The 27,500-nt window shown below is 41.9% G+C and overlaps 3 protein-coding genes across 3 annotated transcripts in view; all 3 read right to left on the bottom strand.

Moving 5' to 3' along the window:
• LOC131457308 (extracellular calcium-sensing receptor-like) overlaps nucleotides 1-27,500 on the bottom strand; it is an 88,337-nt gene that overhangs the window by 15,383 nt on the left and 45,454 nt on the right. The window contains exon 8 of the mRNA XM_058626281.1: nucleotides 20,188-20,311. Within this exon, the coding sequence (XP_058482264.1) occupies nucleotides 20,188-20,311 (124 nt within the window). The remainder of the gene's footprint in view (nucleotides 1-20,187; nucleotides 20,312-27,500) is intronic.
• Nucleotides 264-6,993, bottom strand: LOC131457311 (extracellular calcium-sensing receptor-like). Its single transcript, XM_058626282.1, has 9 exons — nucleotides 6,869-6,993; nucleotides 6,483-6,777; nucleotides 6,248-6,334; nucleotides 5,814-6,083; nucleotides 5,357-5,551; nucleotides 5,008-5,283; nucleotides 4,189-4,416; nucleotides 1,371-1,494; nucleotides 264-1,293 (listed from the first exon to the last, which is right to left on the bottom strand). Exons 1-9 carry the CDS (start codon nucleotides 6,976-6,978, stop codon nucleotides 383-385), a joined length of 2,496 nt encoding a protein of 831 aa, XP_058482265.1. The 5' UTR covers nucleotides 6,979-6,993; the 3' UTR covers nucleotides 264-382.
• Nucleotides 22,288-23,855, bottom strand: LOC131457321 (vomeronasal type-2 receptor 1-like). Its single transcript, XM_058626294.1, has 2 exons — nucleotides 22,708-23,855; nucleotides 22,288-22,571 (listed from the first exon to the last, which is right to left on the bottom strand). Exons 1-2 carry the CDS (start codon nucleotides 22,966-22,968, stop codon nucleotides 22,335-22,337), a joined length of 498 nt encoding a protein of 165 aa, XP_058482277.1. The 5' UTR covers nucleotides 22,969-23,855; the 3' UTR covers nucleotides 22,288-22,334.

The raw sequence follows: 27,500 nt of genomic DNA, 5'->3' as shown, positions 1-27,500 counted from the left end.
CATGGCTACATAAAGATGAAATATTTTTACATTACATGTCATTTAGCAGAAGCTTTTATCCAAAGCGACTTACAATGGAATTGAGTACAATCAGCCAGGGGTGGAGTCAAACTTGGGACCATTGCGACCATGATGTCTATCGCACACAGGGTACCGGTCTTAACCACTGAGCCACTCCACCCAAATGTTATCCTTGTTTTTACCAGAAGTAAACATGCAAAGTTGGAATGCTTTTCAACCGTGGCATAATAGGTGGTTAAAGAAAGATTACATAGAATAATTTAAATATTTTTCACAAAATCTTTATTGCTTGTATTGTAACCTGGTAATTATAACTTAAAAATAGATAGGATCAGATTAAGAGACTGCTGTGTTAACAATATTACTTTGTGTTACCACGACCCATGATGGCTTTCTTTGTGTTTCTCTCTGGTCTCAAAAGGATAATATAACATTTGGGTCCAAACAGCGCCACCAACAGGCCAAAACTGGAGGCCAGGATGGCAAATACCTCCACTGCATCTGCATATTTGCCTGGTGAGCTGATGTAAGCAGGGACAAAGGCCACCCACACTGCACAGAAGATCAGCATGCTGAAAGTGATGAGTTTGGCCTCATTGAAACTGTCTGGAAGATTTTTTGCGAGAAAAGCTAACAAACAACTGAGGACAGCCAGTAAACCAATATAACCAAGTAAAACTGCAAAACCAATGGTGGACCCAACTATACACTCATAAACTATCTTGTCACTGTGATACTGGGTGTTTTTATGAGGCACTGGTGAAGCAGAGACAAGCCAGACAGTGCAGATTGCTGCTTGAACAGAAGTCAGAACCAGAACTGTCCCTCTTTGCTGCACAGCACCAAACCACTTGAGACTGGACTCACCTCCTGGTTTGGAGGCCCTGAACACAGCCAGAACCACCATGGTTTTCACCAGGATACATGAGACACAAAGCACAAAGCTGATGCCAAATGCTGCATGTCTTAGTTGGCAAGTCCATAATCTGGGTCGTCCAATGAAGAGCAATGAACACAAGAAACACAATTTGAGTGACACCAAGAGAAGAAAACTGAGTTCTGAATTGTTGGCACGAACTATAGGTGTGCTGTGATGATGGATGAAGATGCCCAGAACAATAACACAGATAAATGCGCCCAACAGTGAGGTGGTTGTCAAGCAGATACCCAGAGGCTCATGGTAGGAGAGGAATTCTGTTTTCTTAGGAATACAGTGGTCACGCTGGGGGCTGGACCAGAAATCTTCTGGACAACTGGTGCATTCCATGGAGTCTGAAAAAAGAGGGAAAGTCATGAGATTCATGTTCATACAACATATCTGAACTGTGATGTTTAAAGTTTACACTCACCAGTTGTATTGCTGATCTTTCCCTCAGAACAAGGGACACAGTCAAAACAACACTCAGGTTCCCCCTTCTTTCTGGCCATGCGGGTACCTGGAGGACAGCTCTCACTGCACATTGACCGAGGAGGCTGTGTGGAGAAAATATCTGTTATTCTACTCCTAGATACTCTTAATACTTTCCATCTTCCATGTCTGCAGATAGTCACTAATCATGTCCACCCCTATGTACATGGTTGCAGTTCCACTCATAATAAAATGAGGGCCTGTGACATCCCATGGAGCTGAAGCATTTGAGTATGGTCGACAATCATAAAATGGAGGTCTGGACATGGGGTTTAGTTAGTTAGTTAGTTAGTTTATTGTCTGCTTGGGGAAATTAGTTTTCCCAGGGTTTGCCTATATCCCCACAGACAGGAGAAGATAGGTAATAAAGATGGCAGTGTGCACAGGCACAGCGGCTCTGAGCTCCACCCTCCAAATGCCAGATCCATCGCAAATAAAATAATAATAATAATATGCTGAAACTAGGACTGAATGCACACAGGACTGTTGCATTCTGCTGATTACAGAGACCTGGCTCCACTCATCCATCCCGGACACTTGGGCTCTTGGGTTAGCAGGCCACTCAGCCTACCGTCATTAAAGGAACAGTAACTCTGATAAGAGAAAAGAAGGGTACTCACACCACAACCATCGACAGCCACTGCTCTGTAGACCTGGAGTTTTTGACTATTAAATTCAGAGCCACATATCTTCCATGGGAGTTTACTGTTGTCATGGTAACAACAGTATATATACAACCGGATGCTAATGCTAATATAGCCCTTGAAAAAACAGTCTGTGTTCAAACGTAGCCAATGTAGCCACTTGAACAATGCTATCAGTCTTCAACAGAACACCTATCCAGAGGCAGTACACATTTTAACAGGTGACTTTAACCATGCTAATTTGAAGATAGTGCTGCTTAAGTTCTATCAGGACACAATATGTGGTACCAGAGGAGCAAACACTCTGGACAAAGCCTACTTCAATGTCCAAAATGGTTACAAGGCACAGCTACCCAATGCCTACCTAATGAGATACATCAGGCAGGTGGACAACTGCAGGTCTAGCAACTCATTGGCTGCCAATGACGTCTATAGACATAAATTCAAATACAGCCGTTAACTGCCAATGACGACACAAAAGAAAAGAGTATATTCTTTCTTTTGGTAGTTTCGGTGTTTACATAGTCATAGAACATACTGTTTTGTGGGTCTTGGAAAATCAGTCGAAATGCTGTAAAACGCTTGGCAGTTACACACTGAAAATGGCTGGCAGCCAATGTTAACTATAGCCAAAGGTGACACCTCACTGGCTGAGAATCTGAACCACTTCTTCACCCGCTTCAAGGTTTCCCATTCACCAGCCCCTCACAGTGCAGTCACAGGAGGTGAGGCACATTCTGCAGGGAAAACAAGGAAAGCTGCTGGATCAGACAATGTGACTGGGCGGGTGCTGAGGGACTGCAGACCAGCTGGCTGGTGTCTTCACCGGTCCCTATCCCAATCCTCAATCCCACCCTGCCTGAAGTTGTCCAAATGTCCAGCAAGCCTACCACCTACACTGGACAAGAAACACCATGGGACTTTTCAAGAAGGCACAACAGAGGCTGCACTTCCTGAGGACAACCTGACAAAAGAGCTTGGTCTGCCAGCAGACAGCTTCTATCCTAGAGTTGAATTTTACTACAGATAATCTGGTGTCCTGTTTTAACCACCTGTCAGACTATTCTCGATTCTGTTGCTGCCTACAAAGGCAAAAAAAAAAACCTAGGATGAATGAGTCTATCCAGGAAGGAGAGATTGTAGTAAGTCAAGTTTTAAAGCTTTCCACTGCACAGAATCTGTCCTCCATCCTCAAGGTAAGGTAGACCACACCATTTGTGACCAGCCACGAGTCCAAAGAAGATGGACAAGGAAAAACGCATTGCAAAAAAACTAAATCGTGGTTGTTACAGCGCACAACTTTGGCTGTACTTCTTAACAAAGACAGAACTTGAGAAAACTTGAAATGCCCCTTAGCCTACATGTACCTGTTTTTGATGGCTGGGCACATTTTAATTGCTCATCTTAAAACCTATAGGTGGCATTAGGGACACTGTACTTGATTTTATTCATACCTTCAGGCAGAAGCCACATGGTCACCATAGATAATTACAAATCCTCCACAACTCGTATCAACTGCGGTGTAGTGCAGGGTTCTATCTGAGGTCCAATCTTATTTTGTATTTATATGCTCCCTCTCAGCCAAGCCAGATGACACAATGATATGCCTTCTGCTGAGACCTGTTAACCCTAGAAGCCTAGCTGCTGTAACAACTGCTGGATAGTGCAAAACCTTCTTCAACAACTCCAAAACAAAACCTTTGTCCTCGATTACTTTTTAATCTTTCTTTACCATTGTTATTGCACTTTTATGCCTCTCACATCTACAATCAATTTTTGAGAGTGTTCAATTTGCCTAAATCTGCATGTTTTTGGACAATGGGAGGAAATGACGTGAGAGAAAACCCACAGGGCTAACATGCAGAAAGGTCCTTGTTCCGACCAGGTCCCAATGCCCAATTTTCCTGCTGCAAAGACATGACTTTATTTTTTATACATTTATATAAAGTTTTTTAAATGTTATACCTCAGATTCCACTGAGACCGAGAGCTGCTGTCTAAAGTAAACAGATTCTGATCCTGGATGACAACATGTAAGTCTGATGGATAATAGTGAACCTCAGCTCACATAATTGGTTAAAGTAGAATTATAGTTTGAAAAAAAATAAAAAGCCACCTGTTTGGGTTCAAAGTTCCAGAAGATTTTGTCTTCATCCAGCGTAAATTTGTCTCCTTTGAAGGCTGACCTCTTGACCTCTCCCACTCTCTGAACTATAGCTCTTCCATCAGGGAGCCAGACCCAGTTCATGATGTCATATATTGGCAAGGTATCACCATTCTCATCAAATGACACTTCATCGCCAAATGTTGTGGTGAAGTTGACTTTTGCCAAGTAATACACAAGCTTTGTGGGGATTAGAAACAGATATAGAAGGAAAAAGAAAGAAAACTTCAATCACTGCCAAGTTTGCCTCAGCTAACCTACAGATTCACAATTTTCTCCAATATCATGTACATGTTGACTTAAACGGAATTTAGTCAAGTGTGTGCCAAAGTAAGAATTTGGGGCAAAGTTGACAAGATTTTCTAAAGATATCACTTTTACAAAAATGGGGAAGACCGATGTGCATATGGACATCTTCAAAGCAATGCCTCTGGCCTCAGCTGTTACCAATGCTGAGGCATGAAAATACAAGGAAAGAGGACAGATGGCTTCTTCAATAATGAAACTATTACTAATCACTGTACATTTGTAGAGAAATCAAACTAATTATTGCAGGAATATACATGTTACTTCATTATAATTTTCACCAAATCATTTCCTTTTAGGTAACATCCCATTGCTAAAATACACTTACTTTCACCTGATATAACACTATCACCTCACTGTGTAGGAAAAGTGAGATGCTTTCATTTATTAATCTATTTAATTTAAGTCTTCAAGAAATACAAAGGATTAAGTTAAATTAAGACTTAGTGTAAACGGATATCTCACCTGCCATGGCTCCAGTCTTTGTAAATGAGCACAGGTGTTGTTGCTGAAAGGTCCTCTCCCTGGCTCACACTGCAGCATGTCATCAAGAGCATACGCCAGAGCGTACACAGCCTTATACACATTATACTCTGCTCTGAGGTCTGAAACATCTACCAATTCATTCTCCACATTCTGTATAACTTCCTGTCCAGTGCATAATCCTCCTCCAGCTTCCACCCAACTTACTGGTGGTGGTGCAAATCTACATTGAAATGTGTGTTCCCAAAATTGGTTCACCTAAAAGACGATATATGTCTTAATTAATGCCAGGAAATTATTGTCACAGATACCAATTGAGAGGGAAACTCACCATGCTATTTCCATCTGTGTTGTCAGGACGTATTTGAAACAGGAAGTCTCTGAGTCCTGGTATTTCTCCCCGACGGACAGCGATGCCCAGTGTTCCACCCAGGTACGGCATGAGGTGAGGAGTCTGGAGCACATCAGCTGATGTCCAGGCTTCACTGGCAATCCACTGCAGGCCTGTTACATTCTGCCTCACCACCTGTTCATTGCATTGTAACAAGTATATATATATATATATATATATGTATATACATATACACATATATATATATATATATATACACATATACATATATATGTAAATATGTATATATATATACATATACATACTGTATATATATATATATATATATACACACATATATATAGTTTAAATATTAGTATATATGTTTTAAACCCACAGGTGCAACATTATTAATGAAGTCTATTGTACACAGGCTAAAGGTTCTTGTCAGACTGACCTCTTTCATGAGGTTTATCATGCGAGCCTTATTTGAAAACGCAATCACCACTCGAGCTGTAGATTTCCTCATCACATCCACTATTCTCCTGAGTTCGGCAGGGTCGTCACCCCAGGGCAAAATCTCTGTGTAAGCCAGACAACCTCCACTAGCTGGACCCAGATCAGAGTGAAAGGATCGGGCAGCGTGGACTCCATAATCATCATCACTGATGAGCAGACCTGCCCAAGTCCAACCAAAGCGTTTTAGTATCAGAATCATAGCATTCACCTGTGTGGACACAGAGCAGAGGGATTAGTGCACAGACTGGAATCATCTTTCATTTTCAAACATGAATCCTGCTAAACAGGTTCATGTTTAATCACTGTCTTTAAGTTGTATATCCGACACCACACAACTCTGTAAACAAAACACAGAACATGACTATTTTTCACCTGAAAAGCATCACTTGGGATCGTTCTAAAGAAAGATGGGAACTTTTGTTGATCACTCAGGCAGGAACATGATGCATAATAACTCACCTGCAAAAAAAAGCAGATCATGTATGCTGGAAACAGTCATTGATTGCTGACTTCTACGTTTAAATGTAGACTATTTCATGTTTACAACTTAAAATTTTCATTGAAATTATATCCAACAATGATTCACAGTGAAGGTAGAGAAACTTACCAGAGGCACTCTGTACAATCCTATGACTGTGGATATGGCAATAGAACGTGTAGACGAAGAATCACCCACAATCCCTAGGACTGGAGGAGTTCCTACACAGTTGTCCTCTAATATAACTTGCTCTTCTTGACCACTGACTAAGGTCAGTGCTGCACGGAATGCAATCCCTAGTTCAAGACAGTTATCATACAGACTGTATCCCAGAGTCACATTAAGCAGCAGGTTGGAGTTTCTGTTGATCTCATCCATAGCAAAGGCCATGGTCTGAGCCTCTCTGAATCCTATAATATTAAAACTAACACAAACATGCAAGTCTTATTGATTCAAAAATAAAGCTAAACTTCAGATACTGCAAATAATAACATGTGCATCTCTCACAGACTCACCCATAGCAGGTAGGCAGTTGTGGCTGTGAAGTAAAGGACAGATCAGGATCAGTGGAAAAAAAGTGTATTTTAAAAAGTCCACCTAAAATCACATCTCCATTCTTGTGCATCCCATTGAGGTGAAACTGTTCATGTGACTGACAAGAGGGGGAATAAAGAGAAGAGGACACAGCAGATGAAATGTAATAGAACAACATTAGCAAGAGAAGGCCAGTGTCTAAAAATCCCCTCATGGCTTTGCTCTGGTTCATTTATTTTCTGAGTTCAGTTCCATTATACATCACCCATTTTATTGACTTGCTGTATTGTTAATTCTTGCTCACCACCTATCGGGGCAGAGTAGGAAGTTTTATGGGCAGGGACAAAAATATTATTTGTGAATGCTTGTGTGTATGTGTGCACACGCATGCTCATGCAATATATCTGAATTTCTCAATGAGCCATATTGATCCATTCATTGAATAGTTTTACAAGTTACAGCTAATCACTACATTAGTTTGTTCTCAGTAAGTGTAAAATATTCAAAAATATTCAAAAACATAGACGGCAGAGACCTGCTATTGTCTCCTCAATATAAATGAAGTAGGAAGTTGGCGGCGTGCATGGACACAGCGGCTCGGTGCTCCTTATTTCAGTGCTTTGTATGGAAGTGTGTGTTCGTTTTGTATACCGTGACATCTACATTTCGCTGGTGGAACAACATCTACAACCGGCCTGAACTTCCTAGGATCGGTTACAGCAACGAGAGAAGCGTTACAACAGAGTTTCTCCATTTCCACGATATTCCAGCAGACATAGGGAGGAGTCCCGGCTCCCCGTGGATCATCACCCCCACGGGCAGGCGACGGAAGCGGCGAAGGGAGAGGAAGTAAAAGCGAGGCTGCAGGGCCAGCACGCAAACGAGGCTACGGAGGCAGCCTGTTAAACCACCGCTTCCTTGTGCTTTCCTCACCAACACCAGATCCCTAGTCAACAAAATCGACGAACTGAGGCTACAGGTGGCGACCAACAACATCGTCAAGAACAGCTGCATTCTGCTTATCACAGAATCCTGGCTCCACTCGTCGATTCTGGACTCCACTATCAAGCTAACAGGCTACACAGTACAGCGCCACGACTTGACCAGCGACTCTGCGAAAAGCAGAGGTGGGGGACTGTGTTTGTATGTGAACAACAACTGATGTACAAACACAGCGACTTTAGACAGTCACTGCTCCCCGGACATAGAGTATGTGACTGTAAAATGCAGACCCATATATCTCCCTCAAGAGTTTTCAGCGGTCTTGATCACTTGGGCCAGTCTGACGATGTATCACCCTTCCTGATCCCAGCATATACCCCACTCAGGAAAACTGCTCCCACCACTACAAAGACAATTAAAACCTGGCCAGATGGAGCCACCCAGCAGCTACAGGACTGTTTCAGGAGGACCAGGTATTTTTGAACACCCAGACCTGGAGGTGTTCAGTAACAGTGTGCTGAGCTATATTAAACACTGCACAGACACTGTTACAGTTGAGAAACACATCCAGGTCTATCCCAATCCGGAACCCTGGATGACCAGTGAGATCCAGAAACTGCTGAAGGAGAGAAATACATCCTTTAGGTCTGGCGACAAGGCTCTCTACAGCTCAGCCCGCACCAACCTGAAGAGGGGCATCCGAGAGGCCAAGTTGGACTATAAGAGGAAGATTGAGGACCACCTGCAGAGCAACAACAGCAGGCGGGTGTGGTTGGGCGTCCAGCACATCATTAACTACAGGACCAACCTGGGTCCTGTAGTCGGTGACGCATCACTGGCAGAGGAGCTTAATCAGAATCAGAATCAGCTTTATTGGCCAAGTATGTAACACATACAAGGAATTCGACTCCGGTTTTTCAAACACACGCTGTACATGAAACATAGACATCAACATAACTTAACATACATTTGACAAGAGTGAATAAAAAAAGTGACCAGAGGTCCGGTTTATTTTTAAATATATATATATATAAACGATAAAGTGCAGATAGTGAATAGATAAATAAACAAATAAACTGGTCAAGTGTTCAGTAATGTGACGGCCTGGGGGAAGAAACTGTTCTTGTGTCTAGCAGTTTTGGTGTACAGTGTTCTGTAACGCCTGCCAGAGGGAAGAAGATAAGAAGAGTGGTTAAGAAGTTAACCACTACTTTCCCCTGGTTCGAGGTGGAAACGTCCTGGGTGAGGGCTCCGGACCTCACCCAGGAAGCGACAACTCCACCTTAATGGTGGAGGAGCATGAGGTGAGGCGAACACTGCGGTCCGTCCACCCACGGAAAGCAGCCGGACCCGATGGCATCTCAGGGCGTGTACTGAAGGACTGTGCTGATCAGTTGGCCGGGGTCCTCACCAGGATTTTTAACCAGTCCTTGTGCCAGTCTACCGTCCCGTCCTGTCTTAAATCATCCATCATAGTCCCTCTCCCTAAAAAACAGACTATTGAGAGCCTCAATGACTACAGGCCAGTAGCATTGACTCCTGTGGTAATGAAGTGCTTCGAGAAGCTCATCAGGAACCACATCATGACTTTCGTCCCCCCATAGTTCGACACACACCAGTTTGCCTACAGAGGATGCTGTGATCACTGCTCTCCATGCTAACCTGTCCCACCTAGAACATCAGGGGAGCTATGCACGGATGCTCTTTATAGACTTTAGCTCTGCCTTTAACACCATCCTCCCCCACAGACTGGTGACCAAGCTGTCGGACATTGGACTACCACACCTACCACCTGCCTCTGGATTAAGGACTTTCTGACAGAGCGAATACAGAGAGTCAGAGTGGGCCCCACCTCTCCACAGCCATCAGCCTCAGCACTGGCTCACCACAGGGCTGTGTGCTGAGCCCCCTCCTTTACACACTCTACACCCACGACTGCACCCCGACCCACCACAGTAATATCATCGTCAAGTTCGCTGATGACACCACAGTAGTTGGGCTCATCTCAGGGGAGGATGAGTCCGCCTACAGGGAGGAGGTGGAGCGACTGACAGCGTGGTGTCGCAACAATGTGTGACAATATGTTGTGTCTATTTTGTGTTGCTCTGAATATTTAAAAAATGAATCAGAAGAAATTCACTACTTGTAATCTTGAGTAATTGAGTAGTCTTTTCACTGCGTACTTTTGAGTACTTTTACTTCTACTTGAGTAATTATCATCTTAAAGTAACAGTACTTTTACTTGAGTAATTTTTTTTGGCTACTCTACCCACCTCTTACTCACGATCATAACCATAATACCAATATTTGAGGCCAAAACCATTTGTGGACCCACATTTTGCAGTTCTTTTTTGTTGATCTCACTGAGATTGCATGGCTACATAAAGACGAAATAATATTACATTACATGTCATTTAGCAGACGCTTTTATCCAAAGCGACTTACAATGGATTGAGTACAATCAGCCAGGGGTGGAGTCAAACTTGTGTCCATTGCAACCATGATGTCTTTCACACACAGGGTACCAGTCCTAACCACTGAGCCACTCCACCCAAATGTTATCCTTGTTTTTACCAGAAGTAAACATGCAAAGTTGGAATGCTTTTCAACTGTGGCATAATAGGTGGTTAAAGAAAGATTACACAGAATAATTTAAATATTTTTCACAAACTCTTTATTGCTTGTATTGTAACCTGGTAATTATAACTTAAAAAAAGATAGAATCAGATAAAGAGACTGCTGTGTTAACAATGTAACTTTGTGTTACCATGACCCATGATGGCTTTCTTTGTGTTTCTCTCTGGTCTCAACAGGATTATATAACATTTTGGTCCAAACAGCGCCACCAAGAGGCCAAAACTGGAGGCCAGGATGGCAAATACCTCCACTGCATCTGCATATTTGCCTGGTGAGCTGATGTAAGCAGGGACAAAGGCCACCCACACTGCACAGAAGATCAGCATGCTGAAAGTGATGAGTTTGGCTTCATTGAAACTGTCTGGAAGATTTTTTGCAAGAAAAGCTAACAAACAACTGAGGACGGCCAGTAAACCAATATAACCAAGTAAAACTGCAAAACCAATGGTGGAACCGACTATACACTCATAAACTATCTTGTCAATGTGATACTGGGTGTTTTTATGAGGCACTGGTGAAGCAGAGACAAGCCAGACAGTGCAGATTGCTGCTTGAACAGAAGTCAGAACCAGAACTGTCCCTCTTTGCTGCACAGCACCGAACCACTTGAGACTGGACTCACCTCCTGGTTTGGAGGCCCTGAACACAGCCAGAACCACCATGGTTTTCACCAGGATACATGAGACACAAAGCACAAAGCTGATGCCAAATGCTGCATGTCTTAGTTGGCAAGTCCATAATATGGGTCGTCCAATGAAGAGCAATGAACACAAGAAACACAATTTAAGCGACACCAAGAGAAGAAAACTGAGTTCTGAATTGTTGGCACGAACTATAGGTGTGCTGTGATGATGGATGAAGATGCCCAGAACAATAACACAGATAAATGTGCCCAACAGTGAGGTGGTTGTCAAGCAGATACCCAGAGGCTCATGGTAGGAGAGGAACTCTGTTTTCTTAGGAACACAGTGGTCATGCTGGGGGCTGGACCAGAAATCTTCTGGACAACTGGTGCACTCCATGGAGTCTGAGAAAAAGAGGGAAAGTCATGAGATTCATGTTCATACAACATATCTGAACTGTGATGTTTAAAGTTTACACTCACCAGTTGTATTGCTGATCTTTCCCTCAGAACAAGGGACACAGTCAAAACAACACTCAGGTTCCCCCTTCTTTCTGGCCATGCGGGTACCTGGAGGACAGCTCTCACTGCACATTGACCGAGGAGGCTGTGTGGAGAAAATATCTGTTATTCTACTCCTTGATACTCTTAATACTTTCCATCTTCCATGTCTGCAGAGAGTCGCTAATCATGTCCACCCACATGTACATGGCTGCAGTTCCACTGATAATAAAATGAGGCCCTGTGACATCCCATTTCCCAAAGTGGCAATTTCTCACCAGATGTTTCCTCCCATTTGTATGTCAGAGCATTCTTTGAGTGACGTGTTGCACAGGTGGTGATACCCACAAACCTCACATAAACTCAAACAAGCAATTCAGTGTTGTTGTCGTTGAAAGTTTTACCTTATGGCCTGGAATGTGATGTGTTTCATGGAGCTGAAGCATTTGAGTATGGTCGACAGTCATAAAATGGAGGTCTGGACATGGGGTTTAGTTAGTTAGTTAGATCAGACAATGTGACTGGGCAGGTGCTGAGGGGCTGCAGACCAGCTGGCTGGTGTCTTCACCGGTCCCTATCCCAATCCTCAATCCCACCCTGCCTGAAGTTGTCCAAATGTCCAGCAAACCTACCACCTAAACTGGACAAGAAACACCATGGGACTTTTCAAGAAGGCACAACAGAGGCTGCACTTCCTGAGGACAACCTGACAAAAGAGCTTGGTCTGCCAGCAGACAGACAGGCACTTCAGAAGGTCGAGGACATCTAAAGATCATGCTGCCTCAAGAGAACCCACAGCATCCTCAGAGACTCATCTCACCCCGGTCATTGCCCATTTGAACTGTTGCCCTCAGGAAGGCGTTTCAGGGCCTTCAGAACCAAAACAATGCAATACAATGCAAATGCAAATGCAAAACAGCTTATATCCTAGAGTTGAATTTTACTGGACATGGGGTTTATTTAGTTCGTTAGTTAGTTTATTGTCTGCTTGGGGAAATTTGTTTTCACAGGGTTTGCCTATATCCCTACAGACAGGAGAAGATAGGTCATAAAGATGGCAGTGTGCACAGGCACAGCGGCTCTGAGCTCAACCTTGTATTTCTCTGATCTGTCGTGCAAATCCTATCTACAGTCGCCAGTATCTCAAAAGCATTGAATTTTAGAGTGAACAATAAGTTAACTATTACATTTTACACTCACACAGTATATTGCAGGATATAGCCTGGACATTACACTCCCTGTGGATCGTCATCCTGCTGAGCAGGAGAAGGAGTAGGCACCACAAGAGGAAGTAGCTGCTGTGCTGGTGCCCTCACACAGCAGAGAAGACGGCCACACAAACTGCCACTTCCCACTATCTTCCTCTCAAATGCCAGATCCATCGCAAATAAAATAATAAGCTGAAACTAGGACTGAATGCACGTACAGGACTGTTGCATTCTGCTGATTACAGAGACCTGGCTCCACTCATCCATCCCAGACACTTGGGCTCTTGGGTTAGCAGGCCACTTAGCCTACCGTCATTAAAGGAACAGTAACTCCGATAAGAGGAAAGAAGGGTACTCACACCACAACCATCGACAGCCACTGCTCTGTAGACCTGGAGTTTTTGATTATTAAATTCAGAGCCACATATCTTCCGTGGGAGTTTACTGTTGTCATGGTGACTACAGTATATATACCACCGGATGCTAATGCTAATGTAGCCCTTGAAAAAACACAGTCTGTGTTCAAACGTAACCAATGTAGCCACTTGAACAATGCTATCAGTCTTCAACAGAACACCTATCCAGAGGCAGTACACATTTTAACAGGTGACTTTAACCATGCTGATTTGAAGTGCTGCTTAAGTTCCATCAGGACACAATATGAGGAGCAGACACTCTGGACAAAGCCTACTTCAATGTCCAAAATGGTTACAAGGCACAGCTACCCATTGCCAACCTAATGCGATACATCAGGCAGGTTGACAACTGCCAATGACGTCTATAGACATAAATTCAAATACAGCCGTTAACTGCCAATGACGCCTGACAAAAGAAGAGAGTCTATTTTTTCTTTTGGTAGTTTCGGTGTTTACATAGTCATAGAACATACTGTCTGGCTGGCAGCCAATGTTAACTATAGCCAACGGTGACACCTCACTGGCTGAGGATCTGAACCATTTCTTCACCCGCTTTAAGGTTTCCCATTCACCAGCCCCTAACAGTGCAGTCACAGGAGATGAGGCACATTCTGCAGGGAAACCAAGGAAAGCTGCTGGATCAGACAATGTGACTGGGCGGGTGCTGAGGGACTTCAGACCAGCTGGCTGGTGTCTTCACCGGTCCCTATCCCAATCCTCAATCCCACCCTGCCTGAAGTTGTCCAAATGTCCAGCAAACCTACCACCTAAACTGGACAAGAAACACCATGGGACTTTTCAAGAAGGCACAACAGAGGCTGCTCTTCCTGAGGACAACCTGACAAAAGAGCTTGGTCTACCAGCAGACAGACAGGCACTTCAGAAGGTCGAGGACATCTACAGATCATGCTGCCTCAAGAGAACCCTTAGCATCCTCAGAGACTCATCTCACCCTGGTCATTGCCCATTTGAACTGTTGCCCTCAGGAAGGCGTTTCAGGGCCTTCAGAAACAAAAAAAAACTATGCAAAACAGCTTCTATCCCAGAGTTGAATTTTACTACAGAGAATCTGGTGTCCTGTTTTAACCACCTGTCAGACTATTCTCGATTCTGTTGCTGCCTACAAAGGCAAAAAAAAAAAAAGCCCAGGATGAATGAGTCTATCCAGGAAGGAGAGATTGTAATAAGTCAGGTTTTACAGCTTTCCACTGCACAGAATCTGTCCTCCATCCTCAAGGTAAGGTAGACCACTCCATTTGTTACCAGCCACGAGTCCAAAGAAGATGGACAAGGAAAAACGCATTGCAAAAAAACAAAATTGTGGCTGTTACAGCGCAAAACGTTGGCCGTACAAAGACAGAACTTGAGAAAACTTGAAATGCCCCTTAGCCTACATGTACCTGTTTTTTCCATGGCTGGGCACATTTTAATTGCTCATCTTAAAACCTATAGGTGGCATTAGGGACACTGTACTTGATTTTATTCATATCTTCAGGCAGAAGCCACATGGTCACCATAGATAATTACAAATCCTCCACAACTCGTATCAACTGCGGTGTAGTGCAGGGTTCTATCTGAGGTCCAATCTTATTTTGTATTTATATGCTCCCTCTCAGCCAAGCCAGATGACACAATGATATGCCTTCTGCTGAGACCTGTTGACCCTAGAAGCCTAGCTGCTGTATCAACTGCTGGATAGTGCAAAACCTTCTTCAACAACTCCAAAGCAAAACCTTTGTCATCGATTACTTTTTAATCTTTCATTACCATTGTCATTGCACTTTTATGCATCTCACATCTACGATCAATTTTTGAGAGTGTTCAATTTGCCCAAATCTGCATGTTTTTGGACAATGTGAGGAAATGACATGGGAGAAAACCCACAGGGATAACATGCAGAAAGGTCCTTGTTCCGACCAGGTCCCAAAACCCAATTATCCTGCTGCAAAGGCATGAGTTTTATTTTTATACATTTATATAAAGTTTTTTTAAATGTTATACCTCAGATTCCACTGAGACTGATAGCTGCTATCTAAAGTAAACAGATTCTGATTCTAGATGACAACATGTAAGTCTGATGGATAATAGTGAACCTCAGCTCACAGAATTGGTTAAAGTAGAAATATAGTTTGAAAAAAATAAAAAGCCACCTGTTTTGGTTCAAAGTTCCAGAAGATTTTGTCTTCATCCAGCGTAAATTTGTCTCCTTTGAAGGCTGACCTCTTGACCTCTCCCACTCTCTGAACTATAGTTCTTCCATCAGGGAGCCACACCCAGTTCATGATGTCATATATTGGCAAGGTATCACCATTCTCATCAAACGACACTTCATCTCCAAATGTTGTGGTGAAGTTGACTTTTGCCAAGTAATACACAAGCTTTGTGGGGATTAGAAACAGATATAGAAGAAAAAAGAAAGACAACTTCAATCACTGCCAAGTTTGCCTCAGCTAACCTACAGATTCACGTTTCTCCAATATCATGTAAATGTTGACTTAAAAGGAATTGAGTCAAGTGTGTGCCAAAGTAAGAATTTGGGGCAAAGTTGACAGGATTTTCCAAAGATATCACGTTAACAAAAATGGGGAAGACCAATGTGCATATGGATATCTTCAAAGCAATGCCTCTGGCCTCAGCTGTTACCAATGCTGAGGCAGGAAAATACAAGGAAAGAGGACAGATGACTTATTCAAAAATGAAACAATTACTAATCACTGTATATTTGTAGAGAAAACAATAAATAAAATAAAAAATCTAACTAATTATTGCAGGAATAAACATGTTACCTTATTATAATTTTCACCAAATCATTTCCTTTTAGGTAACATCACATTGTTAAAATACACTTACTTTCACCTGATATAACACTATTACCTCACTGTGTAGGAAAAGTGAGATGCTTTCATTTATTAATCTATTTAATTGAAGTCTTCAAGAAATACAAAGGATTAAGTTCAATTAAGACTTAGTGTAAACTGATATCTACCTGCCATGGCTCCAGTCTTTGTAAATGAGCACAGGTGTTATTGCTGAAAGGTCCTCTCCCTGGCTCACACTGCAGCATGTCATCAAGAGCATACGCCAGAGCGTACACAGCCTTATACACATTATACTCTGCTCTGAGGTCTGAAACATCTACCAATTCATTCTCCACATTCTGTATAACTTCCTCAGTCTCTACATTCGCTCCAGCTTCCTGTCCAGTGCATAATCCTCCTCCAGCTTCCACCCAACTTGCTGGAGGTGGTGCAAATCTACACTGAAATGTGTGTTCCCAAAATTGATTCACCTGAAAGACGATATATTTCTTAATTAATGCCAGGAAATTACGGATACCAATTCAGAGGGAAACTCACCATGCTATTTCCATCTGTGTTGCTGTGCTCTAGGTCAGGACGTATTTGTAACAGGAAGTCTCTGAGTCCTGGTATTTCTCCTCGACGGACAGCGATGCCCAGTGTTCCACCCAGGTACGGCATAAGGTGAGGAGTCTGGAGCACATCAGCTGACGTCCAGGCTTCACTGGCAATCCACTGCAGGCCTGTCACATTCTGCCTCACCACCTGTTCATTGCATTGTAACAAGTGTATGTGTGTATATATATATAGTCTAAATATTAGTATATACATTTTAAACCCGCAGTTACAGGGAACATAAAAAACAGGTGCAACATTAAAGTCTATTGTATACAGGCTAAAGGTTCTTGTCAGACTGACCTCTTTCATGAGGTTGATCATGCGAGCCTTATTTGAAAACGCAATCACCACTCGAGCTGTAGATTTCCTCATCACATCCACTATTCTCCTTAGTTCGGCAGGGTCGTCACCCCAGGGCAAAATCTCTGTGTAAGACAGACATCCTCCACCAGCTGGACCCAGATCTGAGTGAAAGGATCGGGCAGCGTGGAGTCCATAATCATCATCACTGATGAGCAGACCTACCCAAGTCCAACCAAAGCGTTTTAGTATCTGAATCATAGCATTCACCTATGTGGACACAGAGCAGAGGGATTAGTGCACAGGCTGGCATCATCTTTCACTATAAGATGATTCCACACATAACTTGACTATTTTTCACCTGAAAAGCATCACTTGGGATCGTTCTAAAGAAAGATGGGAACTTTTGTTGATCACTCAGGCAGGAACATGATGCATAATAACTCACCTGCAAAAAAAAAGAGAGATCACGTATGCTGGAAACAGTTTGCATTTTGCAAATTTGCATTGAAATTATATCCAACAATGATTAACTTGAGAGGCAGATAAACTTACCAGAGGTACTCTGTACAATCCCATGACTGTGGATATGGCAATAGAAAGTGTAGAGGAAGGATCACCCACAATCCCTAGGACTGGAGGAGTTCCTACACAGTTGTCCTTTAATGTAACTTGCTCCTCTTGACCACTGACTAAGGTCAGTGCTGCACGGAATGCAATCCCTAGTTCAAGACAGTTATCGTACAGACTGTATCCCAGAGTCACATTAAGCAGCAGGTTGGAGTTTCTGTTGATCTCATCAATAGCAAAGGCCATGGTCTGAGCCTCTCTGAATCCTATAATATTAAAACTAACACAAACATGCAAGTCTTATTGATTCAAAAATAAAGCTAAACTTCAGATACTGCAAATACTAACATGTGCATCTCTCACAGACTCACCCATAGCAGGTAGGCAGTTGTGGCTGTGAGGTAAAGGACATATCAGGATCATTGGAAAAAAAGTGTACTTTAAAAAGTCCACCTAAAATCACATCTCCATTCTTGTGCATCCCATGCAGGGGAAACTGTTCATGTGACTGACAAGAGGGGGAATAAAGAGAAGAGGACACAGCAGATGAAATGTAATAGAACAACATTAGCAAGAGAAGGCCGGTGTCTAAAAATCCCCTCATGATTTTGCTGTGGTACATTTATTTTCTGAGTTTAGTTCCCTCATACATCACCTATTTTATTGACTTGCTGTATTGTTTATTCTTGCTCACCACCTAGTGGGAAGTTTTATGGGCAGGGACAAAAATATTATTCGTGAATGGTTGTGTGTGTGTGTGCACACACATGCTCATGCAATATATCCTAATTTCTCAATGAGCCATATTGATCCATTCATTGAATAGATTTACAAGTTACAGCTAATCACTCCTAATTAGTTTGTTCTCAGTAAGTGTAAAATATTCAAAAACATAGACAGCAGAGACCTGCCATTGTCTCCTTAATATGTCACAGATATTGATCTCATCTCCAGAAATAAGATTGGGCTTTGATGAGTTGAGACCAGGATGGGGGTGAAAATGTGATTGTGAACTGTGGAGGACAGCATTGCACTTCTTAGTGTTTGTGTGAACCTACTGGAAGAAAAATAGCACAACACAGTTCAACAGAGAGAAAAGGGAGAGAGAAAAAAGAGCACTGCTGCAATAAAAGTTCAACGGTCAACCAGCAGACACGAAATTGAGCTTTTCACTTCTCACAGGGGTTTTTTTGTGATGAGTCACAGTCATCGGTGGCTCCTTAGTTTAAAGATGTACTAGTATATTAGTCCCAGTCACTAGTCATCTATTTAATGTAAACTATAAGACAACATAAAGTATTAAGTGTGGCATGCACAGCATTTTTCCAATTAGTGAAAGTGAATTTTGAACTCTGCATCTAACCCATCCTTATTACACACCAGTAGAGAACCAGACCCCATGTAGTATAGCTACACTCCTATATCAATTTGTGGACCCACATTTTGCAGGTCTTTTTTGTTGATCTCAATGAGATTGCATGGCTACATAAAGATGAAATAATAAAAATGTTATCGTTGTTACTACCATAAGTCAAGATATAAAATTGCAATGCTTTTCAACCGTGGCATAATAGGTGGTTAAAAAAAGATAACATAGAATAATTAAAATATTTTTAACGAAATCTTTATTGATTTTATTGTGACCTGGTAATTATAACTTAAAAATAGATCAGATTAAGAGACAGCTGTGTTAACAATGTCACTTTGTGTTACAATGACCCATGATGGCTTTCTTTGTGTTTCTCTCTGGTCTCAACAGGATGATATAACATTTGGGTCCAAACAGTGCCACCAAGAGGCCAAAACTAGAGGCCAGGATGGCAAATACCTCCACTGCATCTGCATATTTGCCTGGTGAGCTGATGTAAGCAGGGACAAAGGCCACCCACACTGCACAGAAGATCAGCATGCTGAAAGTGATGAGTTTGGCCTCATTGAAACTGTCTGGAAGATTCCTTGCTAGAAAAGCTAACAAGAAACTGAGGACAGCCAGTAAACCAATATAACCAAGTAAAACTGCAAACCCAACTGTGGACCCAACTATACACTCATAAACTATCTTGTCATTGTGATACTGGGTGTTTTTATGAGGCACTGGTGAAGCAGAGACAAGCCAGGCAGTGCAGATTGCTGCTTGAACAGAAGTCAGAACCAGAACTGTCCCTCTCTGCTGCATAGCACCAAACCACTTCAGACTGGATTCACCTCCTGGTTTGGAGGCCCTGAACACAGCCAGAACCACCATGGTTTTCACCAGGATACATGAGACACAAAGCACAAAGCTGATGCCAAACGCTGCATGTCTTAGTTGGCAAGTCCATAATATGGGTCGTCCAATGAAGAGCAATGAACACAAGAAACACAATTTGAGTGACACCAGGAGAAGAAAACTGAGTTCTGAATTGTTGGCACGAACTATAGGTGTGCTGTTATGATGGATGAAGATGCCCAGAACAACAACACAGATAAATGTGCCCAACAGTGAGGTGGTTGTCAAGCAGATACCCAGAGGCTCATGGTAGGAGAGGAACTCTGTTTTCTTAGGAACACAATGGTCAAGCTGGGGGCTGGACCAGAAATCTTCTGGACAACTGGTGCACTCCATGGAGTCTGAGAAAAGAGAGAAAGTGATGAGATACAGGTTTATGCAACATCTCTGAACTGTGGTGTTTAATACTTAACACTCACCAGTTATATTGCTGATCTTTCCCTCTGAACAAGGGACACAATCAAAACAACACTCAGGTTCCCCCTTCTTTCTGGCTTTACGGGTACCTGGAGGACAACTCTCACTGCACACTGACCGAGGAGGCTGTGTAGAGAAAAATCTATATGCTATTCTATTCTCCAAGGGTCTATTGTCTGCACAGCATCACTGTCAATTCACACATATATATGGCTGCCGTTCCATCCATCTTCTACCACTTTATCCTCCACATGAGGGTCGGAGGGGGTGCGGTGCCAATCTCAGCTGACATAGGACAATAGGCGGGGTACACCCTGGAGAGTTCGCCAGTCCATCACAGGGCCATGTAGAGACAGACAACCATCCACTTTCAGTGTCACAATTTAGAGTGTCCAATTTGCCTGACCCCCATATTGCATGTTTTTGGACTGTGGGAGGAACCCCCCCCCCGGAAAAACCCAGGTCGTGAACCTGGGTCTTCTTACTGCAAAGGCAAGATAGTTGACCACTACAACAACCATGCGGCCAACCTGCAGTTCCATTCATAGTAAAATGAGAGTTTGTCTCAGTCTAGCATTTCACATATTCATGTGGTAATATTCATGGTAATTGTCTTCCAATTACCATGAATTGCTTCTGCTTTAACTAAAATAAATTGGTTCCACTAATTGCAAATGAAAGTGATGTGTTACATGAAGCATGTGAAGCGGAGTGCAAACAGTCCATTGTCACAAAATATTGGGTTGCTGTACTATAGGTAGGGCTTTTCCATACAAGGGTAAGAGGGAAATAGTGCTGGGTGTCCTGGTTGTTCAGCAGAGAGTAATAATCAACTTACTATGTCTTTAAAGTTTAAATGGTATGAAAGTTAACTTAGTTAACTTATTTAAGAGTGAGTATTTGTATTTTGGAAGTAAATGTGTTGCTGAGCTGTCCCGGGTAAGCGCAAAAGTGATGAGCAAGGACCCAGAGGTGTCGGACTGATCATTTCCTACACCTAAACCCAGATTGCTTCCACCACCACAGACACAAGCAGATAACAACATTTGCATTTTGACACACAATAGCAAAGCTGCTGCACATAGGAAAACTTTGAATCCAGGCCAAATAAGTGGAAAAGAAATAGTTGTGTAAAAAGTAGTAAAATGGTACCTGTTTCGATTCAAAGTTCCAGAAGATCTTATCTTCATCCAGTGTGAGCTCTTCACTTTTGAAGGCTGACCTCTTAACCTCACCCACTCTCTGAACTTTAGTTCTTCCATCAGGGAGCCACACCCAGTTCATGATGTCATATATTGGTATGGTATCACCATTCTCATCAAATGACACTTGATCACCAAATGTTGTGGTGAAGTTGACTTTGTTCAAGTAATACACAAGCTTTTGATAATAGAATCAGACATAGAAGGAAAACATGAAGAAAAACTACAATTACTACATGGCATTTATTTGCCTCAGCTGGCCAACAGATTCACAATTATCTCATATAACTCAAATTAATTTAGTTTGGAGTCAAAGTGAGTGTTTGCCCCAAAGTTGAAAAATATACTATATATCATATTATATCATAATATGTTCATAAGTATGGAAGATGAACTAAAAATTTGAAGACAATGCCTCTGCTGAGGCATGAAAACAAATCACAGTCACATCACATTTCCATTGTATAATTGCTCATTGACCTGATATTACAATTTACTAGCACCCAGCTATGTAGGGAAAGTGACATATTTATATTTTGATATACTAATTATATACACTTAATTGAAACGCTTACAGAAATACAAGGGATTGTAAAAAATAAAAGGGTTGAGTGTAAACTGATATCTCACCTGCCATGGCTCCAGTCTTTGTAAATGAGCACAGGTGTTGTTGCTGAAAGGTCCTCTCCCTGGCTCACACTGCAGCATGTCATCAAGAGCATATGCCAGAGCGTACACAGCCTTATACACATTATACTCTGGTCTGAGATTTGAAACATCCACCAATTCATTCTCCACATTCTCTATAACTTCCTGTCCAGTGCATAATTCTCCACCAGCTTCCACCCAACCTGCAGGAGGTGGTGCAAATCTACACTGAAATGTGTGTTCCCAAAACTGATTCACCTGGAAGATAATTTATTTTTAATTAATACCAGTAGTTATTCTCACAAATACCAATTCAGAGGGAAACTCACCATGCTGTTTCCATATGTGTTGTTGTGATGTAGGTCAGGACGTATTTGTAACAGGAAGTCTCTGAGACCTGGTATTTCTCCTCGACGGATGGCGATGCCCAGTGTTCCACCAAGGTACGGCATGAGGTGAGGAGTCTGGAGCACATCAGCTGCTGACCAGGCTTCACTGGCAATCCACTGCAGGTCCGTCACATTCTGCCTCTCCACCTGTATATTGCATTGATGTGTTTTTACAAGGTCGTAATGAGAAATATCACTCTAAACTAACAAATTATGTGAAACAATTCAAATCTATTTATTACAGGCCAAAACATTTTTCCAACATAACCTTGGCAGGACTGACCTCATTCATGAGTTTAATCATGTGACTCTCATATGCAAATACAATCACCACTCGAGCTGTAGATTTCCTCATCACATTCACTATTCTCCTTAGTTCAGCAGGGTCGTCACCCCAGGGCAAAATCTCTGTGTAAGCCAAACAACCTCCACCAGCTGGACCCAGATCAGAGTGAAAGGATCGGGCAGCGTGGACTCCATAATCATCATCACTGATGAGAAGACCTGCCCAAGTCCAATCAAAGTGTTTTAGAATCTGAATCATAGCATTCACCTATGTGGACACAGAGCAGAGGGATTAGTGCACAGGCTGGAATCATCTTTCACTAGAAATCCAGTTAAACAGGTTAATAGATTTCTGTAAATCTGACATCACACAACTTTGTAAATGAAACACATAGCATGACTAGTGATACACCTTTTTTTTGGAGATATACTTTTACCTGAAAAGCATCACTTGGGATCGTCCTGAAGAAAGATGGGAACTTTTGTCTGTCACTCAGGCAGGAACATGTGGCAAAATAACTCACCTACATAATATCAGATCAATTACCCAAAATTAAACTGATTGAATTTTTTTTATTTTTACCAACTTGATTTGAATTTGAATTCTAAAAAAAGGCCTTTAATTTCAACAATAATTGACTTGAGAGGGAGGTAAACTTACCAGAGGCACTCTGTACAAACCTAAGACTGTAGATATGGCAATAGAACGTCTCGAGGAAGAGTCACCCACAATCCCTAGGACTGGAGGAGTTCCTACACAGTTCTCCTTTAATGTAACTTGCTCGTCTTGTCCACTGGCCAAGAACAGTGCTGCATGAAATCCTATTTGGCGGCAGTTATCATACAGACTGTATCCCAGAGCTACATTAGGCAACAAGTTGGCGTTTCTGTTGATCTCATCAATGGCAAAGGCCATGGACTGAGCCTGTCTGAATCCTATATCATTAAAACTAACACACATATATATATTTGTGTGTTTAGTATACAAAAAACTTGCACTAACTCCAAAATTACACATTTCACAACTACAGATACTGACAGACTCACCCATAGCAGATAGGCAGCTGTGGCTTTGAGGTAAAAGTCAGGTCAGGGTCAGCAGAAAAGAAGTTGATTGCAAAAAGTCCACCTAGAATCACATCTCCAGTTTTGTGCATCCCATTTAGAATAAATCGTTCCTGTAACTGACAAGAGGAGGAATAAAGAGAGGACACAGCAGAGGAAAAGCAGTAGTACAACATTAGCAAGAGCAACTTGTTATCTAAAAATATCCTCATGACTTTCCTCTGGTTTGTTCCTTTTCTGTTCAGTCCTATCACTACATCATCCATTTTATTGACTTATGACAATGTTTATTCTTACACATAACCTATCAGAGTAGAATAACAAGGTGTAGGGGCAGGTCCTCACTAACGTTAGGTCTAATTTACATATAGTTCTGCTGCCATCTATCTTCATGGTGCAACTGCTTGTATCATAGATTTTTAATTAGAGATTTACTTGTTTTACATCAGTGTGTTTGTTTGTCCACTATTTTAGTCACAAAGACATGTTTTATAAATAAATGAATGAACAAGTAATGCATATTTAAAGCAATGATGTTTAGGATAAATGTTATTGTTCTTACACCTGGCTCCTGGTAAGTCTTCTTAGTCAAGTATTGATGAACAATAACACTACAACATATCCACACCTACAGCTTACCTATAAGCAACACTGCTTCCACTACTTCCAATACAGGAGATGAGGTCTATTAATTAATTATTTAATGCCGGATGCATTTGTCATGTCTATGTTTCTTTGGAGAAAAGCATCTGCCAAATGACTAATTGTAAATGTAATCCCCCAACACATGCAAATCATATAATAAAGAACATCTGACTCAGTTTGTAAACCTGTTCAGAATTTCTGTGTCACTCATCAATAGGGGTCGCCAGGGTGCCGCCCCATCAACAATGCAGACAAAAGACGACTTTTGTTAAACATTAATTAATAATTAATAATTCAAAAATAATTATGAAATTAAGAATGGATTACTCACACATTGTAGGATGTGTATCTGGTTGTACATAGTGTTAAATTTAGCTAATTACTTTCTGTGTTAATACATAAATTTCATGGGCACGGATGCTGGTCAAATGAGTGTGTACATATGTCCAGAAACTTTTGGTAAGCAGGTGACCTGGGGCTGCTCTCTCATCGGTTCCATCCAGATCCTCCCAGGGACACAGCTCTCTGGCCAATCAAACGCGTGGAGATAGTTGAAGAGTGACTACATTTACATGCACATTTAGTATTCCGGTAACGCTAGCCTGTGACGCTTGAAAATGGCTCTTATTCCTGCAATGAATAACCGGAATAAAATAGCTGGGTTATATCAGGTAAAAATAACACTCCACATATCCAAAAACAGGATGAGAAACATATAATCAATTGTTGTCCCTGGTAATCTGACCAGATTGTGCTGTGGTGGTGAGTGCAGCACCAAATTCAAATTTTACCTCAGGCACTAAAATGGCGAGAGACAGCCCAAAGCCTTGCATAGTGAGAGTTTGTTACCATCTGAACACAATGCAGAAAAAAAGCCCACACTGCATTTGACTCCCTATAAATGTATTTGTATTTGGGATTGTATTTATGTTATTGACAGGTATGGATTGTATGTGGTTATTGCTGTTGTACAACAAAGTGTCCCACAGGAACCATTAAGTTAGCTTGAAAGGTTCCTAGTTTCTGGGGAAAGTGGAAATGCAGCTACTGGTACACTGTCTATAGTGTACACTGTCACAGTTGCTATAGCATTGACTGCAGAATGAGTTCATGGTGTAACATGGTTGCAATTGTTTGTTGTGAGGTGGAGAACCTTAAAAGGATATTTGTCATCTTGTCCAATTCAATTTAAAATAGAGTATCATTATTAGTACTGACCTGCCAAACAGTCCCTTCACACTCCTATATGAATGCTCAGACAGGCATGATTACAGTAGTACAGTAACTATTCATGCGAGTACTGTGCATGTGTGAGCGTTGTAAGCTACTGCTAGATGTACTGCCAGAATTTGTACCTTTAAGACGTGTTTATTATACTGCACTCATAGACAATTGTTTATTTTATCAAAGCTAAGATTTAAATACTCTGTTGATTGTCTGATCAAAAGTTCCAAGGCTCCTAGTCAAGCACACTACAAACAGCTTTATTGCTAAGATACTGCAGAGTGTTTTTAGCCTTGGAGCAAATGTGGAAGGTAGCACTACCAACTTGACAACTGTGGACAACTACTGCAGTAAGCCCCGTGTAAGATGTAGTCATGTAAAATTTAATTGGTTCTCAACAGTGGCATAATAGGTGGTTAATGAAAAATTATAAAGAATAATTTAAATATTTTTAACAAAATCTTTATTGCTTGTATTGTGATCTGGTTATTATGACTCAATTCAAAAATATATAGGATCAAACAGAGAGACAGCTGTGTTAACAGTGTTACTTTGTGGTGCCTCGACTCATGATGGCTTTCTTTGTGTTTCTTTCTGGCCTTGCAATTATTATGTAACATTTGGGTCCAAACAGTGCCACTAAGAGGCCAAAACTGGAGGCCAGGATGGCAAATACCTCCACTGCATCTGCATATTTACCTGGAGAGTTGATGTAAGCAGGAACAAAGGCCACCCACACTGCACAGAAGATCAGCATGCTGAAAGTGATGAGTTTGGCCTCATTAAAACTGTCTGGAAGATTCCTTGCTAGAAAAGCTAACAAGAAACTGAGGACAGCCAGTAAACCAATATAACCAAGTAAAACTGCAAAACCAACTGTGGACCCAACTACACACTCATAAACTATCTTGTCAATGTGATACTGGGTGTTTTTATGAGGCACTGGTGAAGCAGAGACAAGCCAGGCAGTGCAAATTACTGCTTGAACAGAAGTCAGAACCAGAACTGTCCCTCTCTGCTGCACAGCACCAAACCACTTCAGACTGGACTCACCTCCTGGTTTGGAGGCCCTGAACACAGCCAGAACCACCATGGTTTTCACCAGGATACATGAGACACAAAGCACAAAGCTGATGCCAAATGCTGCATGTCTTAGTTGGCAAGTCCATAATCTGGGTCGTCCAATGAAGAGCAACGAACACAAGAAACACAATTTGAGTGACACCAGGAGAAGAAAACTGAGTTCTGAATTGTTGGCACGAACTATAGGTGTGCTGTGATGATGGAGGAAGATGCCCAGAACAACAACACAGATAAATGTGCCCAACAGTGAGGTGGTTGTCAAGCAGATACCCAGAGGCTCATGGTAGGAGAGGAACTCTGTTTTCTTAGGAACACAGTGGTCACGCTGGGGGCTGGACCAGAAATCTTCTGGACAACTGGTACACTCCATGGAGTCTGAGAAAAGAGGGAAAGTGATAAGAAACATGTTTATACAACATCTCTGAACTGTAAAGTTTAAAACTTTACACTGACCAGTCATATTGCTGATATTTCCCTCAGAACAAGAGACACAGTCAAAACAACACTCAGGTTCCCCCTTCTTTCTGGCTTTGCGGGAACCTGGAGGACAGCTCTCACTGCACACTGACCGAGGAGGCTGTGTGAGAAAAAAATCTATCTTATGCAATGCAATACATGCATTTTTTCCACATCAGACATACTATGGTGAGAGTCAGCAAATTAAATGAGGAGAAGTGTAAATCTAGGCCAATGTGTAAAACAAATAGATAGTAGTCCAAAAACAGTAAAAGTAACCTGTTTGGATTCAAAGTTCCAGAAGATCTTGTCTTCATC

Source organism: Solea solea, chromosome 3, assembly GCF_958295425.1.
Source record: "Solea solea chromosome 3, fSolSol10.1, whole genome shotgun sequence".
Classification (NCBI taxonomy): Eukaryota; Metazoa; Chordata; class Actinopteri; order Pleuronectiformes; family Soleidae; genus Solea; species Solea solea.
The sequence above is the reverse complement of the archived record's forward strand: the minus strand, read 5'-3'. Positions and strand labels throughout refer to the sequence as shown.